At 35.1% G+C, this 27,671-nt stretch overlaps 2 protein-coding genes and 1 long non-coding RNA gene across 4 annotated transcripts; all 3 read right to left on the bottom strand.

Moving 5' to 3' along the window:
- Positions 1–3,125: 3,125 nt before the first annotated feature.
- LOC146163342 (uncharacterized) lies at positions 3,126–7,850 on the bottom strand. Of its 2 annotated transcripts, XR_014494591.1 has the most exons (6): positions 7,625–7,850; positions 7,229–7,291; positions 4,744–4,845; positions 4,426–4,508; positions 3,843–4,005; positions 3,126–3,284 (listed from the first exon to the last, which is right to left on the bottom strand). It is a non-coding gene; the product is annotated as an uncharacterized LOC146163342 (long non-coding RNA). The 2 variants fall into 2 exon arrangements; XR_014494590.1 differs by lacking the exons at positions 3,126–3,284; positions 3,843–4,005 and having other exon boundaries at positions 4,032–4,508.
- A 3,194-nt stretch (positions 7,851–11,044) lies between these two features.
- Positions 11,045–13,155, bottom strand: LOC146163341 (uncharacterized). Its single transcript, XM_083380454.1, has 6 exons — positions 12,942–13,155; positions 12,663–12,878; positions 12,333–12,494; positions 12,120–12,201; positions 11,891–11,946; positions 11,045–11,223 (listed from the first exon to the last, which is right to left on the bottom strand). The coding sequence occupies exons 1-6, from the start codon at positions 13,153–13,155 to the stop codon at positions 11,045–11,047; spliced, it is 909 nt and encodes a 302-aa protein (XP_083236580.1).
- A 7,534-nt stretch (positions 13,156–20,689) lies between these two features.
- On the bottom strand, positions 20,690–26,658 carry LOC146163340 (uncharacterized). The gene is made up of 8 exons (XM_083380453.1): positions 26,595–26,658; positions 25,421–25,654; positions 24,591–24,731; positions 23,109–23,187; positions 22,868–22,971; positions 22,466–22,571; positions 22,192–22,274; positions 20,690–21,375 (listed from the first exon to the last, which is right to left on the bottom strand). The coding sequence occupies exons 1-8, from the start codon at positions 26,656–26,658 to the stop codon at positions 21,281–21,283; spliced, it is 906 nt and encodes a 301-aa protein (XP_083236579.1). The 3' UTR covers positions 20,690–21,280.
- Between the last annotated feature and the right edge of the window lie 1,013 nt (positions 26,659–27,671).

Genomic DNA, 27,671 nt, shown 5'->3' with positions numbered 1-27,671 from the left:
TTGAAAATGTAAGTGCATCGGTAAATAAACGACTGAGTGGAACAGTTCCTCGTGGAGCTGGAGAGATGTTAAGCAGCCGAACAACCTCTGTACTTTGTTCCAACAGATGATGGGTGCTGAACTTGACATGAAGTTGTTTAAGGCGATCTCTGATCTTTATCATGTCGGGGCGCTCCGAAGGGTCTGGTTGCCAGCAAGCCTTCATTTGACTTTGAAGTACCTTAATAACCTCTAGGTCTAGGCCACTAAGTGTGCGTTTGTATTGCTCAATGTCCTGGCTGTTGGGACGTTGACCTTTGATGACGGCATCTTTTATTGCCAACTCGCTGTTAAGTCTATAAGGTGCCTTTCGAGTAAGCAGTGTGTGCAGCATGATACCGTAGCTGAACGTATCCTGCTGCCTTTTGGGAGGCAGGCCTGGATTTTTCAGAACTTCAGGGGCTGCGTAGCATACAGTAAGTGATTTGGGTTGCGTGGATGTCAGTAGATCCTGTGAAGCTCCCACCTGGTTTGCGCGTCGCGTATGTGGCGCTAGCTTAGCGCTACCAAAGTCAGCGAGCTTGCATTGCAAATATTTGTTTAATAGCACGTTATCTGGCTTTAGGTCCCCGTGGATCATTCTGTTGTCGTCGAAGGACTCATGCATGTAAACGAGGCTGTCCGCGACATCCAAAGCTATGTTTAAGCGCAACAACGGCGTTAGCGGAATGTCTTGCCTCAGAAGTAAGGTCCAAAGCGTCCCGCCGTCGTAATATTGCATGACGAGCCCAAGGTTTGAATTCCAATTCACCCATCCATGAATATTTGCGATATTTTCGTGATTTGCTTTCTCAAGCATTTCCATCTCCTCAGCAAAGCTGAAACCCATTGCCAATTTAATTTAATCACGGTCGTATTTATTTACAAGTTGCTTGGATGAAAGACGAATTCTAAAAAAATCTAAAGTAATGTTTTACAAGTATGTTTAAAATGTTTTAACTATGTTCTAAAATCCTATGTTTTGAACTAGGTATGTGGTATTTTCGGGGTTCAAAGATTAGTTCAAAAATTTCACAACATATTTTCAATTGATAAAGTAAACAGGAAAAAGTTAAATCAGTTCGAAAAGGTGCTTATATTTGCGCCAACCAAAAACACCAATTTTCGTATCTGTCAATCTAGAGAAATTTATATCTGTACCTGCTTTGTATACCGTCGACCTGGCCTGGGTTGACTTGAATGACCTTGACTGCGACATCCCCCAGTACATGGTGAACGCCCCTGTGCACAACCCCAAAGCCACCGCTACCGATATTACTTGTTTGAGGGTCGCATAAGATGTCATCTGCCTCCAGTTTATTACCCTTGAAGTTAAAGTAGTGCATAAAATCTGACACTTTCGATTTTTTAAACAGGGGCCAGGGTTACGTTTATCATTTTGTGTTGTTGCCCTTAGAATAACAAGCGGTTGTATAAATGATTCAAAACTACCCACCTTTGGCCTGGTTGCCATCTCGGAAATGAAGTTGTGCCCAAGGCAAAGTTTATAAGTTTAATTCGATATATTTCACGTTAGTTGCCGCGTAAATTTACTGGTGAACAGACTAATAAAACAAATTTGAACATCAAATAACAATATAGAACTCAACACCTTCAAAGTTGGCATAAACCTTGTTCACCAGTAAAAAATATATCCACTATTGTAGATCATTAATAACAAAATGTATCGCTTATAAATTTTGTACGTTTTGTTTACAATACTGACTGCCTTAGATTTTGCATTTCGCTAAACTCGGCAAATCATTCATTAATATTCTGCCCAGAGTCTAAAAGCAATTCAATTGTTGAACAGTGTCTGCTCTTCGTACGTCTCCAATCGTTACTGAGAGAAGCATTGACTCGGTTTAATGTATAGTTTATGATCTGAGCTCAAAAACAAACATTCGGCTACTTCAAGCTTGCTAATCACATGTGGTCGTCGATTAAGCGACTGGCAATGTCGATTCCGCACAAACGGTTTTATATGTTTGACATTAATGGAGAGTAACCTCATGAAACGTTGTTTGAATGAAATCGGGTAGACTATTGTGTTTGAGTTATGGAAAAAATGCACTCTAGCGTCTGCTGTGATGCATAATATAACTTTTTTTAACCATTTCACTATTGAACACTGGTAAAGTATAAAACTCCTTTCCAGATCTTTAAACATAATTTTATAGACAAGAGTAGGCTTCGGAGACAACTAGGGTAACTCATTAACAAAATATGTCACTTTCTGACATCAAAGTCAAAAGGAACACAAAATAACGTACACAATTACCTTAACAAGCAAATACTGTACCACCAACCACAGACATTCTGATGAAAAATTTAAACTTAAAGACTCTCGAAAAGTTTAATTAAAAGAATAGTTTCTCGTACTAAAAAACCTGGTATAGAGCATCCCTTTGTTGATTTATAGTGTTTACGTTTAGTCTGGTGATTTTTAGGATTGGATTAATTTAGTTAAAGCTAGGGATGTCCTATATTTAATATTTTGTTCCGATACGCGATGTCTGTGGCAAAAAGAACCGTACACCGATCCGATACCAAATGACGCCAATACTATACTTAACGAGCAAAATGAATGAAATCAAAACGTTTAAAGTCGTTTTTTATCAAGTTTTAGCTAAAATTGCCTTGAGCGTTATGAAAATAAGTTAGAGAGGTGTTACCTAACGTTACTTGAAAAATTTAACTTTCCAAAAACTCTCTCAATTGATGGCAAATCATGGCTAAAATTTGTATGCTATTTGTTGTTGGTTCGGCATCGATATCGTGTCTGAAAAGTACAGATAATACCTCTTGCCATCGAATATCGTCTCCTCTCCGACATTATCGGACAAACTTAGTTGGAGACACCATGTAGCATAATTATTGTTCTTCCGGTGTATGTTTTTTATTTAGAGGATTTCTATTTTAAATATTCTCACAGAATGAGACAGCTGGTATCTGCTTCTAAATTTTACAAACTCGATTGTTACGATCGTTTTACACAATAAAAGCGTTTTTTCCGGAGTATGAACGAGGGTTACTGGACAATTCGCGCTTCAGATCTTATTTTTTATTTAATAAAATTGAGACATTTTATTTTTTAACTTGCGAGTACAATTCACTAGGTTTCGATTGATGGGTAGAACTTTGTCTTGGACTCGATTGGCCGTGCGTCGATGACCCGTACAACGGATTGGCCACAGTTTCTTTTTCATCTGACTCGTTTCGCGTCCCATAAAGCAGATTATCGACCACCAACTTTTCCGTTGTCGCTTAAATAAAATATTGTTTTGTTTAAAACCAGTACTGACATGGACCCCCAAAATAAGGAAATCTAGAACAATGTGATTTACATTTTACATAATGAGCAATCCCTTTACATTCCGTATAATACAATTAGGCTTAAATATGCAAATGTTGCATTGTTTAAAAATTGACAAATTTAGGTTATAAGTCGCACTTAAAGCAAAACAATAAGAATATATATCTATATGAGAAATATGTAATGCATAACCCTGCTTATATAGGGAACGAAACATTGCACCGCATAGGTCTATCGCCTAAGAAAATTTAGGGCAAAATATAACTTTTATCGTCATAAAAACGTCAAGACTTTTCAGGGAATACAAAATCGGAATAATAAAACACCGAACATGATATGTAATTCATAAAATAATAGGTGTCCGTGTTGGAGCGCAGTTTAAAGAACGTGATTTATTTATAGTTGCATGCATGCCATATGAATCATCTACACGGAAGTGGGCCGACCTGGGCATTTTAGATAGATAAGACTTGGAGCAACACATACCTAGAGAAATTTATATCTGTACCTGCTTTGTATACCGTCGACTGGCCTGGGTTGACTTGAATGACTTTGACTGCGACATCGCCAAGGACATGGTGAACGCCCCTGTGCACAACCCCAAAGCCACCGCTACCGATATTACTGGTTTGAGGGTCGCATAAGATGTCATCTGCCTCCAGTTTATTACCCTTGAAGTTAAAGTAGTGCATAAAATCTGACACTTTCGATTTTTCAAACAGGGGCCAGGGTTACGTTATCATTTTTTGTTGTTGCCCTTAGAATAATCTTTCATTCGAATTAAGATTCATTCGAATTAAGGTTTCACTTTATTAATAAACGATAAAATAGTTAAACATTGAAAATGCCAACTGACAACACATTGAAGAATATACTCAAAGACTTGAAAGAATTAAAAGCATCAATGGAGACATTACAGTCAATACAGTGCACAGTAGGTGAAATCAAGAAGGAAACCACTGAAACTAACACTGAGGTTAAGAAGCTAAGAGAGGAACTTAAAGCCACTAGAGAAGAAATGTAAATTTTAAAACAGGAAAACGAAAAACTAAAACAAGAAGTTCACAGCACAAAATATAAACTGGACAAACTGGATCAATACGGACGCAGAGAAAATATCAGGATATATGTTGTACCGGAAAGCGAGAATGATGGTGGAGATGACGACGGGGAACTGGAATTGATAAATATTGCACAAGATTTAAACATTTCACTTAAGAAAAAGGATATACAACGAGCTCATAGACTCGGTAAAAAAAGAGGAGATAAATCACGGCCGATTATAGCTCGATTTGTTTCATTTAAAAAAAGACAAGAGTTTATCAAACAAAAACGAGCCCTGGTATCACAAAAAATATATATACATCAATGAGGACCTCACATATACACGATTCAACCTAATGTACTACCTAAAAAGCCTCTCGGCGGTTGAAGCTTGCGGCACTTTCAATGGAGCCATAACGGTGAAGGTTGAAGGAAGGTGGCACAAAATTGATTCCCCTGAAGACCTTCTACAAACAGGCCTTGAATTAGATTGGCTACAAATCGCAAAAATTTATGAAGAAAAGGTGTAGTATGTAAATTTTTTAAGTGTTTTTGCATGTTCTTATATTATTGTGTAATTATGAATACCACTGAACAACTAGAAATCAAAAATATTTCAATATAGACGACTGTTTATACTACACTGAAAATTCGCTAAACTATGCCATAAAAAATACAAATAATTTATTTATACTGCATTTAAATGCCAGCAGTCTTGCAAAAAACAAACATCGTATAGAGGAGCTGTTAAATCTATTAATAATAAGACCCAATATAATTCTGGTATCAGAAACAAAAATTAGTCAAGGAAACTTTCTTTTTGATAACAACATAACTGGGTATAATTTTTTACATTCCGATTCACCAACACTAGCTGGAGGGGTAGCTGCTTACGTTGAAACAAAATACAAAACAACAATCAGACATGACCTCCATATTCAACTAGATAAGGATAATCAATGTGAAAACCTTTGGTTTAGTATTATAAATAACCAATCAAAAAGTGTTATTATAGGAACAGTATACAGGCACGCCGGGGCAAATTTTGAAAAATTTGAAGAAAAATTTATCCAAAATTTAGAAAAACTCCAAACAGAAAACAAAAGAGTTTTATGTCGGGGGGGGGGGGGGGGACCTTAATATAAACCTATATAACCAATCAAAAAGTGTTATTATAGGAACAGTATACAGGCACGCCGGGGCAAATTTTGAAAAATTTGAAGAAAAATTTATCCAAAATTTAGAAAAACTCCAAACAGAAAAAAAAAAGAGTTTTATGTCGGGGGGGGGGGGACCTTAATATAAACCTATTAAACACAAAGGAGAGAAAAATCAATGCATACATTAGCAACATTAACAAACATCTATATTAACAAACCTACACAATTTGACCAATATTCGAAAAATTCTTTACTTGACCACTTCTATTCCAATGCTATATTAAATCATATCACACCAGGTATAATAGAATACCATATATCAGACCATCTACCAACATTTCTAGTCATCCAAACATCAACTAAAATTAAGAATATTTCCCAACCTAAAAGAGATGTATCCAAATTTAAAACTGACAAATATCTTGAGGATCTAGAACAGGTATTTAATAACATAAACTTTGAAGACAAGTGTATAAACCAAAAATTTATTGCATTGATTCAATCGATTACAGTAACCCTAAATAAACATGCACCACTTCGCCAAAATTCACGCAAACAGAAAAAACTTGCAACCAAACCCTGGATTTCAAAGGCAATTCTTAAATCAATTATGGTAAAAAATAAAATGTTCCGCAAATGTTATAAAACAAAGAACAACAAACAAATTTTGGAATATAAAAAATACAACAATAAACTTACACGAATCAAAAAACAAGCGAAGCAAATGTATTATCAAACACAATTACAACAAAGCAACAGCTCAGCTGAAACATGGAAAGTAATAAAATCAATACAAAATAACAGTTCACCAAAACAAAATATTGATAACCATAAGGATGGAAATGGAAATATAATTACATGTAAAACTGAAATAGCAGAAACCCGAAATACCCACTTTTCTAAAATAGGTAGCAATATGGCAACAAAAATTCCGACAACCAGCCATAAGTTTCATCAATACATTAGCAAAACAAATTCACCAGTAGAATCATTCTATTTTTCGCCAACCACTGAATTTGAAATAAAACAACACATACAATCTTTACACACACGACAAGCCAGCGGTCCTCACAACATTCCGATGCAATATATAAAAATGTCTTCAGAATTATTAACACCTATTTTAACCAAGCTTTATAATACATGCGTACAAAATTCTGAATTCCCAGATTGTCTAAAAGAAGCTCAAATCACCCCCATTCCAAAAATTCCAAGACCTCTGACAGCAAGTGATTATAGACCTATCTCGGTAACATCAGTATTTAGTAAGATTTTCGAAAAAATAATAAACAACCAATTGCAAAAATTCTTTAAGAAAAACAAAACTATAACCAAAGAACAACACGGATTTAGAAAAGGTCACTCCACTTCACATTCTACAACTGAACTTTATGAAAATTTATTATTAAATAAAGATAATCATAATCACACCTGCATTATCCTGTTGGATCTTGCTAAGGCCTTTGACACCGTAGACCATAAAATTTTACTACAAAAACTTAATCATTACGGTGTCAGAGGACTACCCCTTTTGTTAATTAAAAATTTCCTAACTGGCCGAAAACATATTACAAAAAATGGGACAACAAAATCTAATCCACAGGTGCCTCTATACGGAGTTCCTCAAGGTTGCATTTTGGCTCCACTACTTTTCCAAATTTATATTAATGATTTACCATCTAACACAAACCTAAATTGCAGCTTGTATGCTGATGATACTGTTCTTTTTACTTCCCATTCCGATAAAAAACAACTGGAAAATATAATACAATCTGAATTAACTGAAATTGATCATTGGTTTCGAGCTAACAAATTATCCATAAATTACTCAAAAACCCATTTCCTTTTAGTTGAAGGTAAGAACCAAACTGGTCAAGTCAAAATTAAAATTGGGGACTACAAAATAAAACAAATTAATTCAGCAAAATACTTGGGACTTATTATAGATGACAAACTTTCATGGTTACCACACATAAAAATGATAGAGCAAAAAATATCTAGGGCAATAGGTCTAATAGCAAAAATGAGATTCTACTTAGACAATCATGCACTACATCTACTATACTATAGTTTAATTCACACCCACCTTCAATATTGCATAGTTGCTTGGGGAAGGGCAAATCCAACAAAATTAAATCATATTAGGGTCCTACAAAATAGGGCTATCCAAATCCTAAGCAGTACCCCTCCAAAAACTAGGCTACTTTCCCTATACCATATACATTCCATTTTAAATTTGAATGATATATTTAAGCTTGAAATTCTTAAATTGATACACAAATTTAAAAGCAATGAATTACCTGGGCGCTGGTCTAGAACCCTACCACAACGAAACACCATTTGGGTTAGGGTGCGGGTTAGCGTTTGGGTTAAGGTGGGTCAAGTATTATTATTAAACAAAGAATATAATAATACTTGACCCACCCACACCCGAACGCTAACCCGCACCCTAACTCAAATTTTGTGCGTTGATTTATGAACTGTGGTAGGATTCTAGACCAGCGCCATTACCTGAAACCTTTCTAAACCTTATGGCACCAATACAAAACATACACTCCTATGAAACAAGACTGCGGGTAAATCAAAATTACTTTAGGACTGGTGTGCAAACAAATTCTGGAAAAAAAACATTAGCTTTTTTGGGTTCCAAACAATGGGAAAATATAAGATTAGATGTTAAAACGCTGCCATATACTCAATTTGTTAAAAAAATCAAGGAACAATTCATTCAAGCCTACCTAGTTTAAAAAGGTAATCTAAGCACGAAAGAATAATCATAATTAAACAGATAAGAAAGATAAGAATAAAACAGCTGCTGCTGAAAACGGGCGTGTGAAATCATGCGTAACAACCGAACTGTGACGTATTTTGACAAAAATATAAAAATATTTACACAAAAAGAAAAGCGCCAGCCTTATCGCGAAATAGATGTGTCTGCAATTTAAAATTATGCTCTTTTTGTTGCTTCTAACTGTTTCAATTCTTTGTTCGTTTTATATACTTTCATTATCCTTTTTGTGAATAATCATTTATTTTGTGGCGTATGCTACTTAACGTAAAATATGTATTACACGTATTATGTGTCTGTATTATATGTATCACAGGTATTTTATGTATTGTATGTATTTTATGTTATATGCATGGTATGTATTGTACGTATTGTATGTATTGTACGTATTGTACGTATTGTACGTATTGTACGTATTGTACGTATTGTACGTATTGTACGTATTGTACGTATTGTACGTATTGCACGTATTGCACGTATTGCACGTATTGCACGTATTGCACGTATTGCACGTATTGCACGTATTGCACGTATTGCACGTATTGCACGTATTGCACGTATTGCACGTATTGCACGTATTGCACGTATTGCACGTATTGCACGTATTGCACGTATTGCACGTATTGCACGTATTGCATGTATTGCATGTATTGCATGTATTGTAGGTATTGTAGGTATTGTATGTATCATATCTATTGCATTATATGTATTGTATGTATCGTAGGTAATAATTATGTAATGTATGCAATGAATCTAATATATGAAACGTATGCAATGTACGTAAGGTATATGTCTTATGTATTGTATTGTAAGTAATACAAGTAATGTCAATTATGTGATTTGAATTTAGCATTCCAATTTTATCGTTTTTTCGAACTGAATCTAAACCAGGAGACAGCTGACTCGATGAACCTTACGGTCTTTCGCTGTCTCCTGGGAACGTCAAATATTTCAAAACATTGTAATTTCGGCGATTCTCGTTTTTTGTTTTTGTTTTTTGACGTTCCAAATAAAATATTATCCTATTATCCTAATAACAAGCGGTTGTATAAATGATTCAAAACTACCCACCTTTGGCCTGGTTGCCATCTCGGAAATGAAGTTGTGCCCAAGGCAAAGTTTAAAAGTTTAATTCGATATATTTCACGTTAGTTGCCGCGTAAATTTACTGGTGAACAGACTAATGAAACAAATTTTCAAATAACAAAATAACGACTTAGAGCTAAACACCTTCAATGTTGGCATAAACCTTGTTCACCAGTAAAAAATATATCCACTATTGTAGATCACTAGTAACAAAATGTATCGCTTATAAATTTTGTGCGTTTTGTTTACAATACTGACTGCCTTAGATTTTGCATTTCGCTAAACTTGGCAAATCTTTCATTAATATTCGGCCCAGAGTCTAAAAGCAATTCAATTGTTGAACATTGGCTGCTCTTGGTCGTACGTCTACAATCGTTACTGACACAAGCATTGATTCGGGTTAATGTTAGTCTATGGTCTGAGCTCAAAAACAAACATTAGGCTATTTCGAGCTTGCTAATCACATGTGGTCGTCGATTAAGCGACTGGCAATGTTCAGTCTTAATCGCTGTCCATAAAAATCTACCGCACAAGCTATTTTCACATTTTTGTCGCAAATCTAGTTTAACCTATTAAAATGTTAGTTTGAATGCAATCTGATCAACCATGGTATGGTGTTTGAGTTGTAGCAAAAACGTACTCTAACATCTGCTGTGATGTATAATATACTTTTTTTTTAACCATTTCACTATTGAACACTGGTAAAGTATAAAAATCCTTTCCAGACCTTTAACCATAATTTTAATGGCAGGAGTACTGAGACAACTATTGCGACAACTCGGGTAACTCATTAATAAAAGTTGTCACTTTCTGACATCAAATCAAAACGAAACCAATACAACGTACACATTTACTTTAACAAACAAATACTGTACCACCAACCACAGACATTCTGATAATCAATTGGAACTTAAAGAGTCTCGAAAGGTGTAATTAAATGAATTCGTTCTCGGACTAAAAAACCTGGTATAGAGCATCCCTTTGTTGATTTATAGTGTTTACGTTTAGTCTGGTGATTTTTAGGATTGAATTAATTTAGTTAAAGCTAGGGATGTCCTATATTTAACATTTTATTCCGATACGCGATGTTTGTGGATAAAAGAACCGTACACCGATCCGATACCAAATGACGCCAATACTATACTTAACGAGCAAAATAAATAAAATTGAAACGTTTAAAGTCGTTTTTTATCAAGTTTTGGCTAAAATTGCCTTGAGCGTTATGAAAATAATTTAGAGAGGTGTTACCTAACTTTACTTGAAAAATTTGACTTTCCAAAAACTCTCTTAATTGATGGCAAATCATGGCTAAATTTTGTATGCTATTTGCTGTTGGTTCGGCATCGATATCGTGTCTGAAAAGTACAGATAATACCTCTTGCCATCGAATATCGTCTCCTCTCCGACATTATCGGACAAACTTAGTTAGAGAGACCGTGTAGCATAATTATTGTTTTTCCGGTGAATGGATTTTTTTATAGAATGGGACAGCTGCTATCTGTTCATAAATTTTCCAAACTTTGATTGTTACTTCGTTTTACACAATAAAAGCGTTTTTTCTGGAGTATGAACGAGGGTAACTGGACAATTCACGCTTCACATCTTATTATTTATTCAAAAAATTTAGACATTTTATTTTTTAACTTGCGAGTACAATTCACTAGGTTTAGATTGATGGGTAGAACTTTGTCTTGAACTCGACTGGCCGAGCGTCGATGACCCGTACAACGGATTGGCGACAGTTTCTTTTTCATCTGACTCGTTTCGCGTCCCATAAAGCGGATTATCGACCACCTCCTTTTCCGTAGTAGCTTAAATAAAATATTGTTTTGTTTAAAACCACTACTGACATGGACCCCCAAAATAAGGAAATCTAGAACAATGTGATTTACATAATGAGCAATTCCTTTACATTCCGTATAATACAATTAGGCTTAAATATGCAAATGTAACATTGTTTAAAAATTGACAAATTTAGGTTACAAGTCGCACTTAAAGCAAAACAATAAGAATATATATCTGTATGGGAAATATGTAACGCATAGCCCTGCTTATATAGGGAACAAAATATTGCACCGCATAGGTCTATCGCCTAAGAAAATTTAGGGCAAAATATAACTTTTATCGTCATAAAAACGTCAAGACTTTCCAGTGAATACAAAATCGGAATAATAAAACACCGAACATGATATGTAATTCATAAAATAATAGGTGTCCGTGCTGGAGCGCAGTTTAAAGAACGTGATTTATTTATAGTTGCATGCGTGCCATATGAATCATCTACACGGAAGTGGGCCGACTTGGGCATTTTAGATAGATAAGACTTGGTGCAACACATACCTAAAAACTACAATATAAACAAGCGTCGGTTTAAAGCCAGGTTATTAATTAAAGGTGTTGCTTCTTCCTTGCAATATATCATGTTTTCCTACCGTAGGTTATTTATTACTCTACGATGCACCTTTGCCTGGTAAATACCTTTTTCGTCGAGCTGTATTTGCTCTGCTGGTACATCAGTCGACTGGCCACCTCGTCTGTACAATTGTTTATGTTTATTTTTCACGTATATATACTATCTTGTATTATATCTACAAACAACTATAATTTTGCATAAATGAACAAATCTTAATGTGATCTTAATAAAAACGTTAATGGCTTACATTCCACGAAAAGATATGAATCGAATATTGAACTTACGAAAACCTACCTTTTGCAAATGAAATAAGATGCAACGATAGTCAGAATAAGCAGTCCACCCGCTGTTGCACCAACCGCCATCGCTATTGTCTCTGAAACGATATATGGACGTCAATAAACATTAATATGAAATACGAGCCACATAAAAGGATGGGCTGCTGCCCTTTCTCGGAAAACGGATTTCTTTGCAAAAACGGATTTTCTTTGATTTCTTTTTTTATACCTTTTTCTACTTTGGTGGTTCCTGAGTGTTCTGCTGTGGCCTCGGTGCCTTTTGCTGCATCTGTAGTAAGAGCGTTCACGGTTTTTGCGGCGAGTGTAGACGATACGGTATTTGGTCGTTGTGCTTCAGTTGAGGCAGGTGTGCCCAAGGTAGGGTCTGTAACTGGAAAAATGTTTGTTTTACTGATGTATTTGTATTTCAAATGGTGTAAACCAGACCCCAATTGGTCAAGCTAAAGACTTGTAATTTGTCAAGGTAACAAATGCGCTTCTATAGCAGTTCGCGTCCGTCAACATTTTAATCCGGTTGTTTAGACGTCCATATGCTTACCAATGTATCTCTCGCATATAAATCTGTTATGTGGTGAACAAGTGACATCGCTCCATTTTTTACTGTCCCCCATTATAACACAGTTATCTTTTCCACTTGTATTATCCGGTTGTGTATCTCTCCAGTTAGACCACGTCAACATTGTTCCGTCCAACCATTGAAAAATACCATTGGATTCGTTTCGTTTCAAACCGAAGTAGAACGTTTGTCTTGGAGCTAGAATCAAATTTAAACTTTACAAACCAACATACAATAAAAATATAAGCATATTTTGTAAACCTTTGTATTTCCCGAAAAGTTCGAGAATCTGTATAGAGTTGACTTTCGCCAAAGTAGCATTCAAATCTTTACATATTGCAAGCGCCCCGCTGAAGTTGCCGGAAGAATTGTTTGCAATGTAGTATTCCAAATTGTTCAGCGTGTGCCAATTCACCGCTAAATCGGTGTGCAGATGAAATCCAACCAGCAATAGTAGAACTTTAAAAACCGTCATCGATGACCAAAATATATTTTACACTTTAAAACACAAACAAAATAAGTCGTCTTCAAACAAAAAAAATTCATACTAATCTTTAAACTGGTATCTCAGAGAATGAATGAGAATGCTTTCTTTGCTTACTACATAGATTTTCATACTTTTGAAAACCTGAAAATAATCTATTTAAACAGTGCTTTTCAACCTTAATACTTTCCATCCGCTCGAAACGAGCTCAGTAAGTTAGTTATTTTGAAATAACTAAAGGTTATTTGTGAAAATTTGTGCAATAACACTAAAAGGGATTGTGTATTAAAACCGTGTGCCTGAACCTTGACATTTATAAAATAGATAGCTTAAGCTGCAATGGATCACTATGCGAGACTAAATTACTGTACCTTAAACGCAAGTGGGTGCACCAGCTTATTTGATTGCTGTAATAATCATAATAAAAATAATAACAGGACCATTTTATACGCACATTCATCAGCACAACCTTTGTCATCTGCATTACATTTTTTTTCATTCACTCAAGTGCGTACCATCCCACGGGTTGAAAACCACTCTATTAAAATAATATAAGGCTTCATAAAGTTCTGTTAACAGAGTTATGGTTTTGTTCATTAGAGAATGGTCTGAAATGAGGCGTAAAACACGGATGAATCTAACTCTTGTGCAACCATGATTCCAACCAAGCTATCGCTTATAAGTTTATCAAACGAATAAGATATTGTTGGGTAACTTTCAGCAGCCACTTTCCTCAGCTTTACTTTACTACGTCTCTTTCTCTTGTGGGTTTCCATCACAATTCGGTGCAGCAGACGCATTTGGCTGAAGCGTCTGTTTAGTCACGAGGAAAAGCCCCTTTCTGTCGCGCGAGGCGACTTTATACAGGGAAGCACTATACTATTGTGTAATTTATACCAGCGCTTCACAAATTTCCCTATTGTGATACACTAACAGGTTTAGAATAAACTAACAATTGGCTGAAAAAAATACAAAGCAAACGACAGTACACGCACTGACAAGAACATAAGGCAACCGAGCGCTAAAAAACGTGCAAAATGTTTAACTGCAAAATGTTGACATATTTAATTTTTTTAGTCCTTCTTGCAGTTTTACGTTTCTTTCTAAAGTCTCATGCCCGTTAACGTCGTTGGATTCGCCTCGCTTACCTCATACGGTGTTAGTTCCTATCGAAAATATAAATATAGATTAGGAATATCGAGCGATCGAAAAGGTTATGCAACAACTGGGTCATTGCGGGCACGACTGGGACATTGCATAATTAAAGCCTTAATTTCTGCCTTTTGGGGGGGAATTTCTGCCTTTTATATGTGAAAAATATACTTTGCATGAATGGTACATTTTTTATTGATACAAACACGCAAAGTTCATACACCAAAAATGTAGGGCACGCAAAAGAAACCCACGTTTTGAAGAAAATATTTTGCATTTTGTAGGCATTTGGATACAGGATTCCAGGTGGCATGCACATTATTGAGATTGACGATTTATAAATACATGGGGTTCTATTAGTACATTTTTGTCTGGTACACATCAAAGGATCTAAGGCGTTTTCATGGGAAAATGTATTCGGTTAACAATGTCCTGTCATTTACCATTAACAACTGTAAATTCCAACCATTTTCTGCGTAGCACTATACATACAGCAAGGTAAATTAGTAAGGCTGAGAGCAAATAATAAAATATTTACCATCAAATACAAAGTTGCATAGCCATATCATAAGCGTAGGCTATGTGTCCTATTACTAGGTTGACCATGCTGCGAATTTCGTTGACAGTGTTTGGATCAAAAGCGTCTTGCCACCGGTTTGTTTATCAGTTTGTTGTATTTTTAGGCGGTATGTTGTTATTAAATTGTAGAAAACGTTCATTCCTAGCATTTAACTTAACTTATGGGCTTTGAGAGACAAGTTTCAAAGTAAACAAAAAACTACCATACAAAAACTTACAGATGAAGTTAATAGAATAATATAAACAAAAATCTCGCTTTTTTGATCCATAAAAGATGAAGTAACCGCCTAGCAATCAGAAGTACCAGGAGGGTTAAATTCGATGTAACCATCTTCCGTTAAACCGGGCGCTTTGATCGGCAAAAATGGGATTTCTCTAAAACGCCCAGATAAGTCCTTTTCGTTCCCTGCGGGTAAAATTATGCAAATTCGATAATTTGCATTTATAAACGAACGTGTACATTTTATGAACATGTGCCATTCTGAACCTTGTATGTTATTATTAGGGCAAATATTTTTGACTTGTCAATAAAAGTCAATATTTTATCAAAATTTACACGTTAGGTCAAAATTTGTCAATTTTTGTAAGTTAAAATCGAATAAAATTGCACAAAAACTAAAGTCAGCTTTTTGAAATTGGTCGTTCAGTTGTTTTGAAATTTATCGTTAATTTTATCAAAAAGATTTAGTTTTGATATATGTCAAAATATTTTAACGGTATTATATCTTTATTAGAGCAATATACAATATAAAAAACGTGTGAATAACGACGCCCGTAGGTAATTCAAATCAATGTATTTTAACCGGTTAAAATTTTGTCAAAATAAATTATTTTCAGGTAAAAATTTCCTATTTTTTTGGTCAAAAAATATTCGCCCTGGTTATTATCATCATTTGACGTTTGTTTTTTTCAACTGGTTGGGGTTCTTATTCGATTTTTTGTGCAAACTTTCTAGACATTTTTGGTTTAGTAAGATTGCAAAGCGCTCAACAATTTGCCGTTAGCTAAAAGTTTTACGTGCCCTTGCATGATAATTTACGCCGAAATTTGCAACTTCAAATAAGGATCTATATGGTTGGTTTGTAAGTTATGTTTTACGGACTTCAAGCAGCATACTCATATATAATCTTATATGTTATTTTTTTGAGAATGGGGAAATTTTCTGTACACAAATAGTAATATATATTTGTCATATTTCATTTTTTAATCGTGGTAACTTTGTCTCACCGCTGTCGTTCATGTAAACATGGATGTGAGTTAATTCTCTTGTTTGTGAGCACGTTGCTTTCATGACTTCCTGAGATGATCTGAAAGTAAAAATAATTTAGTAATAAAGGCCGTATAGAACGAAACGTTTATTCAAATGTTATAAAGGCGATTCAAAACGCCCACTAAATTTAAATTCCAAAGCTATAACACAAACCAGGATAACCAAAATCAAGTTGATTTAATCACAATGAATTCAATAAAAATATTACTACAAACACTACAGCGAAAACATCTACTATATAGGCTGGACAAAAAGCCTATAACTGCCCTAAACTCAATTTACCTCTGTACTGTTGCCCCTTCATCCCGCGACACAAACACATCGTTGGGAATGACGTAAATATTTTCGTTTTCGTCTTCCTCAACTTCACACACTGCAAAGAGATATTATGTAAATTCTGTTTGGCATTCAAGTCTAGCTGTTTGGTTATATAGCTGGCACACAAACAGGTATAAACCTAGTGTTTCGCTGCTTGTTTGTTAATTTTAATAACTTTTAAAATATTTCTATATATAGAAATATTATCCATATGTCTTTTGTAAAATGCATTTATGATAGGTTTTAACTTTGTTGGACCCATTTTCACGAAATATAATATTTATACATCGAATTCTGAATTTCATAACTGCGCGAAATTTGATATTAACTTTCACCTGATGGGTTATGTACAACTTGGCTGCTGTATTGTGCAAGGTTTATTGTAGGCAGGTTGTACACATGTTCAGGACTTGAATTTGTGTTTTTTGTTGATCTTCTTAAAACAATGGCACCATTGTCTTCTTTTAAACTGAAACAATATTTGCCAAGAGGTACATTTGTTTGTTTCAAACCATTTTGTACAAGTGCTTTATTTTCCAGATTTTAAACAAATATATTTGAAGCTAGTGTAGCAGCGTTGTGCTAAATGTCAGCAATTTTATTAATGCAGTTTTTTATTTTTGCCAGTTACGACTAAAATAAAATTATCAAATCCATACTTTTATTTATAATATCTACCTTTTATAAAGGAGAAACACAACAACAAAAAGTAGAATAGCAAGTCCTCCTTCTGAAGCACATACGGCAATTGTAATCCTTTCTGCAACAAAATTGATAGATTTGAGCCTCGTGTCCGACTTAGTCAAGATAACTGTTTCAAAAATAACAAACCTGGATGTTCTTGTGCGCTTGGCACTTGATCAAGAATATCTGTCGAAGTTAAGTTTGTTTCATTTGTGGCTGATGTTGGAATTAATTTAAAATGTTTCATCGTCTTTCGATAGATTAACTTTCTCTTTACTCGATAACGATCTAAAGCAGGGATTCTTAAACTGGAGTCCATTGACCCCTTGGGGACGGTGAGCTAGTTTTAGGGGGTCCATAAGGTTAAAAATATTAGTGTATTTCTAAAATGCAATACATTTATCAAAAAAGACAGTTTAGTTTAAAAAAACGGTTTTGCACTAACTGTATTTAGACTCCATTACACTTTCACAGTTTTTTACACTGAAATCAGCTGATTTATAACGTCTATTTGCATTATGACGTTGATTTATGACGTCATTTTTGAAAATCTTTTACCTACCGTGGTCCAGGTGAGGCAAAAAAAATGTTTAGGGGTCCGCGGTAAAATAGATTAAGAAACTCTTATCTAAAGTGTTTTATTGCTTGGCCGTAAGACGATATAAGTGAGGCACAATACAAACTAAATTTAAGGTCTGGCAGTTAACTACTAAGCAAAAATATTAAACGACGTATAATATGGTTAACCTCGTCAGTCCATGTAGTATTGGCAAAAATACCATTAATTTAACAGACATCGAGATTTAACGCATGTCTAAATTATAGGTACGTTTCTCACAAATAATATACTTTTCACATTTACGGTTTGTTTCTTTACCTTTAAAAAGCCAGCCCAAAACAAAACTTTGCCCGTTTAACCTCTTGCATTTCAATTAAAAAACAAATTAAATTATAACAGTTTTCAAAGATAAAGGCCTATTTAGAGGTTTGGCTTTGAGACTCTCTTACCCTTGTTTCTCTGACAAATATAACCAAGAAGTTGTTTGCAGCAGTAATCGTTCCAACGCAAGTTTCCCCTAGGTGTTGAGCTAATAATAACACAGTCTTCACTTCCCACAGCACTGTCCGGTTGCCCAGGTTCCCAATATGACCAAGTCAAGTCGGTCCCATCAATCCACTGAAAATTTCCAGTAGACGCGTTCCGTTTTAAACCAATGTAAACAGCTGTACCTCGCGCTGAAAAAGATATTCAATTCACATACATTGAAACAAAACTCGTACAATCACAAACTTGTAAATTCCTGTTTTAGTTAATCTTTTGAGTGGAGCTTAAATATTTAGATATTTAGTCGTTTAAATATTTAGAAAAAAAACTATTCCCATCGGACGGATTCATTATCTAGTATAGACAATTTAAAGACGCAGTTAAACCTAATAACGTAATTGCATTTGGTTCAACGTAACTATATAATACATATAATTGATTTAAAATAATATGCAATAATGTATCATTTGAACGTCTAATAAAGCACAGCAGAAAGATGAATTAAGGTTTATAACCGAGGTTATAACATCTAAAACGCCTTCCATTTAAGTATGGATTACACCTCTGATTATACTCTGTAAGAAAGTCTTTTCTTATATATAGATAAACAGCGTTTGGCTGCGCTGCATATTTGTAAGGCTAACTGTTCTTCTTTGCAAATAAATGATAACAATTTGCAAACCTGAATGTTTGGCCACGAACTTTTGTATCATCGGTGAGTTGACTTTAACCAAAGTCGAGCTCATTTCTTCGCAGGATGTAACAGCCGTTTCGTAGTTGAACTTATCGTTGTTGGCAAAGTAGTATTCAAAGTTGCCCAACTCATGCCATCGAACAGTAGATGTTCGGCGAATAAACGTAAATAACATCAAAACACAGAATATCATCATCAGTTATTTCTCGATTCTTTTAAATCATTAATTAATGACTATATAAACATAATTCATCAATTAAATGATTACATGTTAGCTGAATAATCCAAATTAGAAACATATCTACGCTTTGGCCTGTATTGTTTACCAAAATAACATCTAACTTCATCCGTCCTGTCTAAATAAAGGTGTCCTTGCCATTCGCTTAACTGTTATTGTCATTTCAAACAGGTCAAAACCTGAGTAAGACGTGATTGTTGCTAGCCGAAGTTTGACAATAGCATCCAGACACGTGGCAAAGGCAAGCAATTGTCTATTCACCTCTTGGTGTCCCGAATTGCATACATAACATTGTGTTTTCGACGCGCCAACCAAAGTCATTTGGAGTACGCAAAGTTCATAACAAGGTTTTGTTAAAACCCGTAACCTCTCTCTTTTGAAATATAGGCTACTACTGACAAATCCCCGGTTGGTTTAAACTAAGTTTTATAAGAAAATATCGGGGTACGATTTTGTTAGTTATAAACGCGGTGTCTTTCGTGTAAGTTGGAATAATTTATTCATATTTTCTAAAAAAATCCTTGAAATAATTTGCAGCAGGCATGAAATAATTCAATTTATATCATAATTCGAAAATTACTTAAAATACATTATCTTTATCTTCGATGTACATAATCGTTATGGTAGGCATTGTTAAACTAATGTATGGGTAGCAAAAACTATAGGTTTATCTAACCGTTTTGTAATGTGCTTTACATTGTACATATCGCTTTTTCGAATTATTGTTGCCCTAAACCAGTGGTTCTCAACCTTTCATGCTTCGTGCCCCTTTAAAAGGCTATCGACCCTCGTGGCCCACTGCTTATAAAAATACCAGGCATTGTGTTTAAAGTCTTTTCACTTATTTTACTTCTTCACGTTAATGACCAATACAGCCATTAATCAGCGGATAATCGCACTTACTTTCTACAAATTTAACAAATAAGTCATTTTAATTAAACCTATAACTTAGTTAGTCATTATTCTTCGACGCCACAAAGGTATTTTTTATATTCGGCTTTGTTTTTGTACTGAGCCAAGCGATGTCACTACATTCGTCGAGATGATTACTCGAGTTTCGTTTTATTAAAGCGTTACTATTAGCCTACTTCACAAATAAGCTGCATAAACCGCTAAATGTTGGCCTAGAAATAATATTTTGAACCCGGTAGCGTACTTTATGCGTTTTACGGTGACATTTTTCGTTTTACGGTGAAATGTTTTCTCAGCATTTATCGGAAACTTAATGATTAGGCGAAGGTATCGCAAGTAATAATTGGCCCCTCGAAAAAAACGTTGACGCCGCACGAATCATGAGCATCTACAAAGCAGCACAGTAATTGTTTCGACACAGCGATAGGTTTCTAACCAAACTGGCACTTGCGAACCACCAATTAGGCGTAACTTTCCGCGATAAAACGAATAAAAAGGATTCAATAATCTACGTTAAACATCCCTACTGACTAGTCAAAGCAGGTGTCAGAAAAATGTCTTACAAAACGTTACAAAAAGGTTTAAAGTCATAATAAAAACACAAAATTGAGTTTAAAATATAAAAATAGTGACACTTTGGTTTTCGCAATATAGCTGGAGAGTTATGCCGGTGGCCCCCCCAGGGGGGCCGTGGGCCGCAGTTGAGAAACCCCGCCCTAAACATGTCTTTATTAAAGGTTGAACCTATAACACGATTTTTATTGAAAAGTTGGGCTTTTTTGCAATATGACATTATACAAGACAAAGCATACGTTTATCTTGAAAGATATTCTAATCTAAAAGATTACGTCACGAATTTATTATTGATATTCGACTTTCATTTTGTCAAAATTTATGTGCTTATCTCAATTATCAAGGAAACTGACAAATGTCAATTTTTTGCGACACACATTGAACAAGGGGCGAAAACACATAAAAAAATCAATTTCGAAGAGACAGGACAGCAACATTGTTTACAAAAAGAGAAACTTATTGAGTCCATGTTTCAGTGGAAAATAATTTTAATCGTCCGAAGAGATTTAAAGCGAGTTAGTAAGATGTAATAAAATAGATGGTTAATTTATATTCCCTGAATATTCTTTGAATCATTATTGACAGAAGTATACAGTTTATATTTTGACGTTAATCTCATAAATCGAACATTTCGCCAGGATTAAATTCCTGTTATGTTTCATTGGTTACAACATAGGTCGACACTGGAAACACTCGATTCGCAGAGACGTAACCATGCTTGTCTTCGTCATATTCCTCGTCAGGTACTATAAAAATTACGATAGAGTGAATGCTAAGGATTTAGGAATACGGTAAAGCATTCGTATCATGCTAACTCTCTACGAGCATAAAACTGTGATATATAAGTTACATAAAAGTAGCGAGATTGTTAAATGCTGAAAAGCACAACGTTTTTAATGTTCATTCGCATTCAATATTTTATTAAGCAAAATTTGGAATAAAGACAGTATGTAAGTGAAGGTTTTTCATTTCAAAAAATACCTGTACATCTGCAATTTTTAATTAAATAGTTATTGAATTACGAGACATGTATTTTGTCGTTTCTGGTCATTACCAAGTAACACATCACAAGAATTTAAGACAAATGTAACTTTACTACTATTGTGCTATTAACTACGTCGAGCTAAAGCACGTATAATTATGCATACACTCAAAACCGATTAATTGTTTTTATTTAAATTGAATATATAACTACGCGTTGATCGTTTGTTTTTCAAGGTAAGACGTCATTTATACTGCTGACGTACTTGTATGCAAATCCGCTTGACTTCAGGTTTTTTCATTGTAGCATAATGGTTGGAGGTAGTAGTAAGACGTAAAAAGAATATCAAAACCCAAAGTAGCTAGCATTGAACGTTTCAAATTGGTCGTTTTTTATTTTCAATATAAATTTATCAGTGCTCAGCGTATTCACTAAGCTACAGTATTTAATATTTTTTTTAACTATTGTTTTTATAGTGTTTTCTGAATTTAGAATTTTGAGTTACTTCGATTTAAAATTTTGGAACAAAGGAATGGTGTCCACAGTATTATTGTCAACTTTTCCACATCGGAGAAGTTACCTTTTGTGTTCACGTAGAATTGGTTGCTATTTAGTGTTCCATGTGAAGCGATTTCGTGTGCCAATTCAGGACCTTTCGACGAACTGCAAATAATATTTTACATCTATTGAATAGGCTGCTTATTGGGAGTAACATTAAGCTTGTAGAAATACTACGACTAATATGTCGTACTGATGAGATCTGGGTTTTGTAACATCCTTTGAAGTAATATTGCTAGTTTTAAACTCTTATAGGTTATGAATATTTGTTGAGCCTTGTTTTGAAATACACACACCGTCTGTTTGTGATGTTCGTTCGGTTGTCTTCAATTATCTTTGTTCTCTTGGACGGAAACACAGGGTTGGGTCTTACGTAACCATTCTCGTCGCGAACATGTGATTCTACAAAAAACAAAATAAAATTAAATGAAAATCTTATTTTTGTAATTAGCATAATTATTTCTTTAAAAAAGCGTGGTAGAATAATATGATTTGCATTAGAATTAGCAAATTCGGTGTCCGTTTGAGGTTCGAAACGTCAAATAATCAATTTTTTTAATTTAACATTTTCTTGTATTGCTATAAGAAAAATTATATATGTTTAAGGAGTCTTGTTCTGAACTACGTACGTCTTAGTGTGTAATGCTACTCTAAATACGCTTATTGAAAAATATTTTCTTGTTCAAATATAAAATAACCTTTCAAATTATCTTTGGTTTTCATGAAGACACGGCTTGGATATAACGCTCTTCCCCTCGCTAATTCGTTCACTGTATCTCCTCCGTACGTTTGCTGTGGCGGGCTGCACAAAGGGAAACTTTATGGTTGGACGGTATATAAATACAACTGTATATAAAACGTCATTTTTTAATGCACTACTACAATCTTTAATCACTTTTCAAAACACAACGCTTTCACGCCAAAATCGGTTAAACATACCGTTTGCAAACAAGAAAAACAAGAATAAACAAAAGAAGAATTTCGCCGATCATTGTACTGATGACGATGGTGATCGGATCTGCGAAACAATACATGAATTCTATTTGCATTAGAGTGACCTTACTTATATAACAGCAGGCAATTATTATATATGATTACATAAGCTACATCAATATAACCAACAAAACTCTTTTGTAAACTGGACTTTTAAAGTTGAAGTAATTGCGGTTTTGTTATATATTAATTTAAACTGAGAATGATAGCAGTGCAACCACTTTTGTTTTGCTTCCGGCCATCTTGTGGTGACATTTAACGTGAGTTTTATCTATGTCTTGACAACAGAGTGACGTAAACCCGAAGAATGGTGTGATGCCCGCTGTTACTTTAAGATTAAATGGAAAAAAAGCGATGTCGTTGTTGCTCACACTATAGTGTTTTAACCGAACACCCCTACATATTTCAAAAAGCATAGACATAATTTTTGCACTATACTCGCGCAGTTTCTTTCTTAATGGGACACTACCAACGGAGCATTTTTTTTTTAAACTTTCTGATTATCATATGCGATAATTAGACAATTTGCTTCGATACTTTCATCAAGCGTTCCCGAAATGGAGCGTTTCTTAAACGCGAGATCTGGCAAAATTTCGGATTTTTACATGTATTTTTGCAGTTAGGCTACCAAACATACATTCATGGCATCTATAGTAAAGTCTGGTGGAAGAGACGAATTCAGGTGGAGGTCAGTGCTTGACACGCAAATATAATTTGCCAACTTTTGCTATGTAAATGAAACAAAATCCGTTTTAAGTAAATGTATTCAGTTCATTGCACTTTACATACTATGGCATGCAGCACCGAATGATTCACAAACTCTTTGAAGTGCAATTTTTATTAAATTAGACTATGAATGCCGTTATTTGGAGCAAGATGCAAATTTCATTGAAGTGCCTAATACGTCGCGTTTCCTTTTAAGTTGATTGTTTAATTAATTTAGACGAAATAAACGAAACTTGTTCCGCGCTTCGCGCAATTAGACTGAATTTCACCTAATTAACAGCGCTCAGGTGTACAGGAATACAACAGTTGCTTTAGGATAAAAAGTTATGACGTAAATTTGCAGCACCATCACTGAAAACTTTTATTGCTCTTCCCGAACATTAATCCTGGATTCTCCCCTGACTGGTGGGGCTTAACATTTTTTTACAAAATATCGAGGCCGGACTTAAACAAGTGTAGAAGCACTGCTTTAAAGCCATGTTTCAAACCGCTTGATTGCTATGCCTAAGACCTGGACATCTCTTTACGCGTGTCTTTGGTGGCGTAGCTTTGTGTGACGTCATCCTTAAATTTTAAATTGCTTTCCCTTACAAAAACCCCGGATCCGCACCTGCTTGGTGTGGCTCGACATTTACTTTAAAAACAAAAGTTGAGACTGGCTCAAAAAGTTTGAGAAACACCACTTAAAAACATTTTTCAAACCATTTGATTGCTGTGCTTGGGAGCTTGGCATCTCTGTACGTGTGTTTTTGGTGGTTGATAACACGGTTGCCGTTACGGAAGGTTGCTGTTGCAATAGGTGGTGATCTTGGGGCGGGAGAACATAAGGATAAGACGTTGTGGCTACAGAGGAAGAACCAGTAACTTGAACTGAGGCACGTTATACTTTGCGGTATAGTTTTCAGCAAACGATGTCCCAATATGCAAATTCTATTGTCAAAAGCCCGTTTATATGCACATTTAAGCCGGATTCGAATCTGTTCGTTAATTCATTCTCTCTCGTTTTGGTTCTGGAATGAATTAAGTTCTCTCGTTTCTTAATCGATCAAAAGGAGTGGTTTTCAATCCGTTCGCCGCTTAATCTGTTCGTTTCGCTGACGGCCGGAATTGCTTGATGTAGAATGACCTGCTTTGCCGCAGTAAACATCACGCCACTTTTGGGGCATTATGGCGTAACACGAACGGCTAGTCGTAAACAAAACAACAAGTTTAGCGCACAAGGAAAGAATATTACATACTTTCGTGTATTCGGAACAAACGACCACATGTCGTGAAGTGCTTCCTTAAAAAAACGTTTAGTGCCTAATTTAACAGGTCGCTGCTCGTTTAGATACATGTTTGATAACTTAATTTTGTAAAGCGGTACATTTGCAGGGCGGATAATTTCCCTATTTACCTACTATATTGGTATCCGTATGACTGCACGTATAAAATTTAATAAAATAACCTTTGTTCGGGGCCTATAATTTAACTATTAAAACAACAGAAAAAACAGAATACATAATATCTCAAACAAAAACGTGAAGGCTCACCGACAAATCTCTGGCATATGTAGCCAAGTCGAACATTGCAAGGGAAGTCGATCCAGCGTAAAACCCTCCTGGATCTTCTCTTAACTATAACGCAATCCCGACTCCGCCTTCCATCGCTGCAATGAGGACTTTCATATTTCCAGTTCGTCCACGTCAAATTGGTTCCGTCCAACCACCGAAACTCTTTAGTGTTTTGAACTCGTTTTAAGCCAATGTAAAAGCCTTTGTGTGGCACTGTTGGAACAACATAACGTCAGATTAGTCGTAACATTAGATTCTCATTTTAGTATTAGAATTAATCATGTGGTTAGATACAGTAATTCGGGCCGGTTAGGAAGAATAGTTCTTATAGGAGGGTCACACATCAAATAAACACTTATTTTTAGCATTTACTTGAAATCTAATGAGCTACTAGGCTGCAATTACGGTAGTTTTGTCAATGCTGTCTACTTGTGAATTCGGAAATACCTTTTCCTACCATTGCAATGACGCCTTTTTCGTACGGCTCGGCTCAGTACAATTTAATTAACAGTCTTAATTCCCAGCAGTTAAACACACCATCTTAGTCCATATGCGTGGCAAAGTCTGTTACACCTTGACCGTACCAGACAAGTATGATTGGTGCAAAACAATTCTTTATCATAACAACGTGACACAAGTAAAACTTTATGAATAAAGATTTTGTAATAGATCAATTAACCCATTTGAGTTCAATTGCATTAGTGTAGCGGTGTAGCATATTGGTTACATTGCGCTTAAAAGAGGAAACTGTGGAGCAAAAGTCCCAACATAGTCCACATTTTCCAGCTTTATTTAGAAAAAAATAGCTGGAAGTGCCGCATGCGGCCAGCTGTCCACACGTTGCCCACCCCTGGTATAAAGGGTTAATGGGAATGTGAAGTGAGTGTTTTTGCCACACTATATAGGTCCCTTTTTCTAAGGTATATTTTGTGAAACTTAATGTTTTATTAAATTTCCGACAGTTAATATGAAGCTCACAAACGACGGTTAACAAACGTTAAAAGTTAACCATATAACTAACTGGTGGGCCCCGATTTGTATACTGACTATATGCACTAATATGTGACTTTAATCAATACAACATTAATCACTCTTTTTCAAATGCACCAATTAAAGTTCTCGTCAAATACATGTGAACTTCGTCAAGATTTACCTGTGAACTTCGTCAAGATTTGATGAATCCTCAGGGAGTTGAATTTAGCTAAGTTTGCTCCCATCTCTTTGCAGGCCAATAGCGCCGCATTGTAATCGCTTGTTGCTTTATTGGCGAAATAATATTCCAAGTTGTCCAGCGTATGCCACTTGAATGTAGAGGTTTCGCCCAGAAATAAACAGAGTAACACCAATAACGATTTGCGGACAGACATTGGAAATCGCAATGCGAGCTAGCCTAAACAATTACGATAAATACAAATTTGTTTCAAGAAAAAACACTCAATGCACCACGTATTTAACATAGGCTGGGTTTGCTCAACGTGGCAGATTTATTATTTGCTAAACAACAGAACAATTCAATTATTTTTAAAATGCAGCATCAAAAAAATGCAAAATGCAGGATTAAGTATTTGCAATTTTTTTACTTTATTACGTCAGTTTGAGTCTCTCTTTTACATTTCTGCATGTCCTTTCCTTCACTTAATAGTTTTCCTGACTCTGAAAATTGTAACTGCGGCAGCTCGTAAGTATGTATACAGCTTACCTAAGGATACATGAGTTGCAACTCTGAACAGTCAATTGCTATATGTTCTGGTTTATTCTTTTGTGCATTGGTCGGTTAGAAATAAAATGCAAAATTCCTTCAAAGAACAATTGTTTTAATCGAAACGACAATAGCGAAAAGAATGACGATCTTCTATTACTAAAATAGGGACAGTGAGAGTCTATATTAAAACAAGATCAATGTATTTCGTCACGATATAATAAACTTCTAGTCTTGAACTCTTGGGAATCATTTTGGTATGTAAGTTTAATTGCACACTCATTGCTAAATAAATATTGAAAATCAAGTGGGACTGTTTAAATTGCAATACAATATCGATAAGCCTTATTCACGTTCATCAGGTCAAAATACGAATGTTATGCCCACTGCTCTTCTTATTTTTAGATTTAAATTTAGATGTACATGGTTAAAAGTCGGCTTGAGCTTCTTGTATAAATACAATCATCCTGCTATATAAGCATGAAACACATAAAAAGAACCAAAATATTGCAACACCAAACCGTCGCCAGA

The sequence above is a fragment of the Ascidiella aspersa genome, chromosome 2 (genome assembly GCF_963924565.1).
Source record: "Ascidiella aspersa chromosome 2, kaAscAspe10.2, whole genome shotgun sequence".
Classification (NCBI taxonomy): domain Eukaryota; kingdom Metazoa; phylum Chordata; class Ascidiacea; order Phlebobranchia; family Ascidiidae; genus Ascidiella; species Ascidiella aspersa.
The sequence above is the reverse complement of the archived record's forward strand: the minus strand, read 5'-3'. Positions and strand labels throughout refer to the sequence as shown.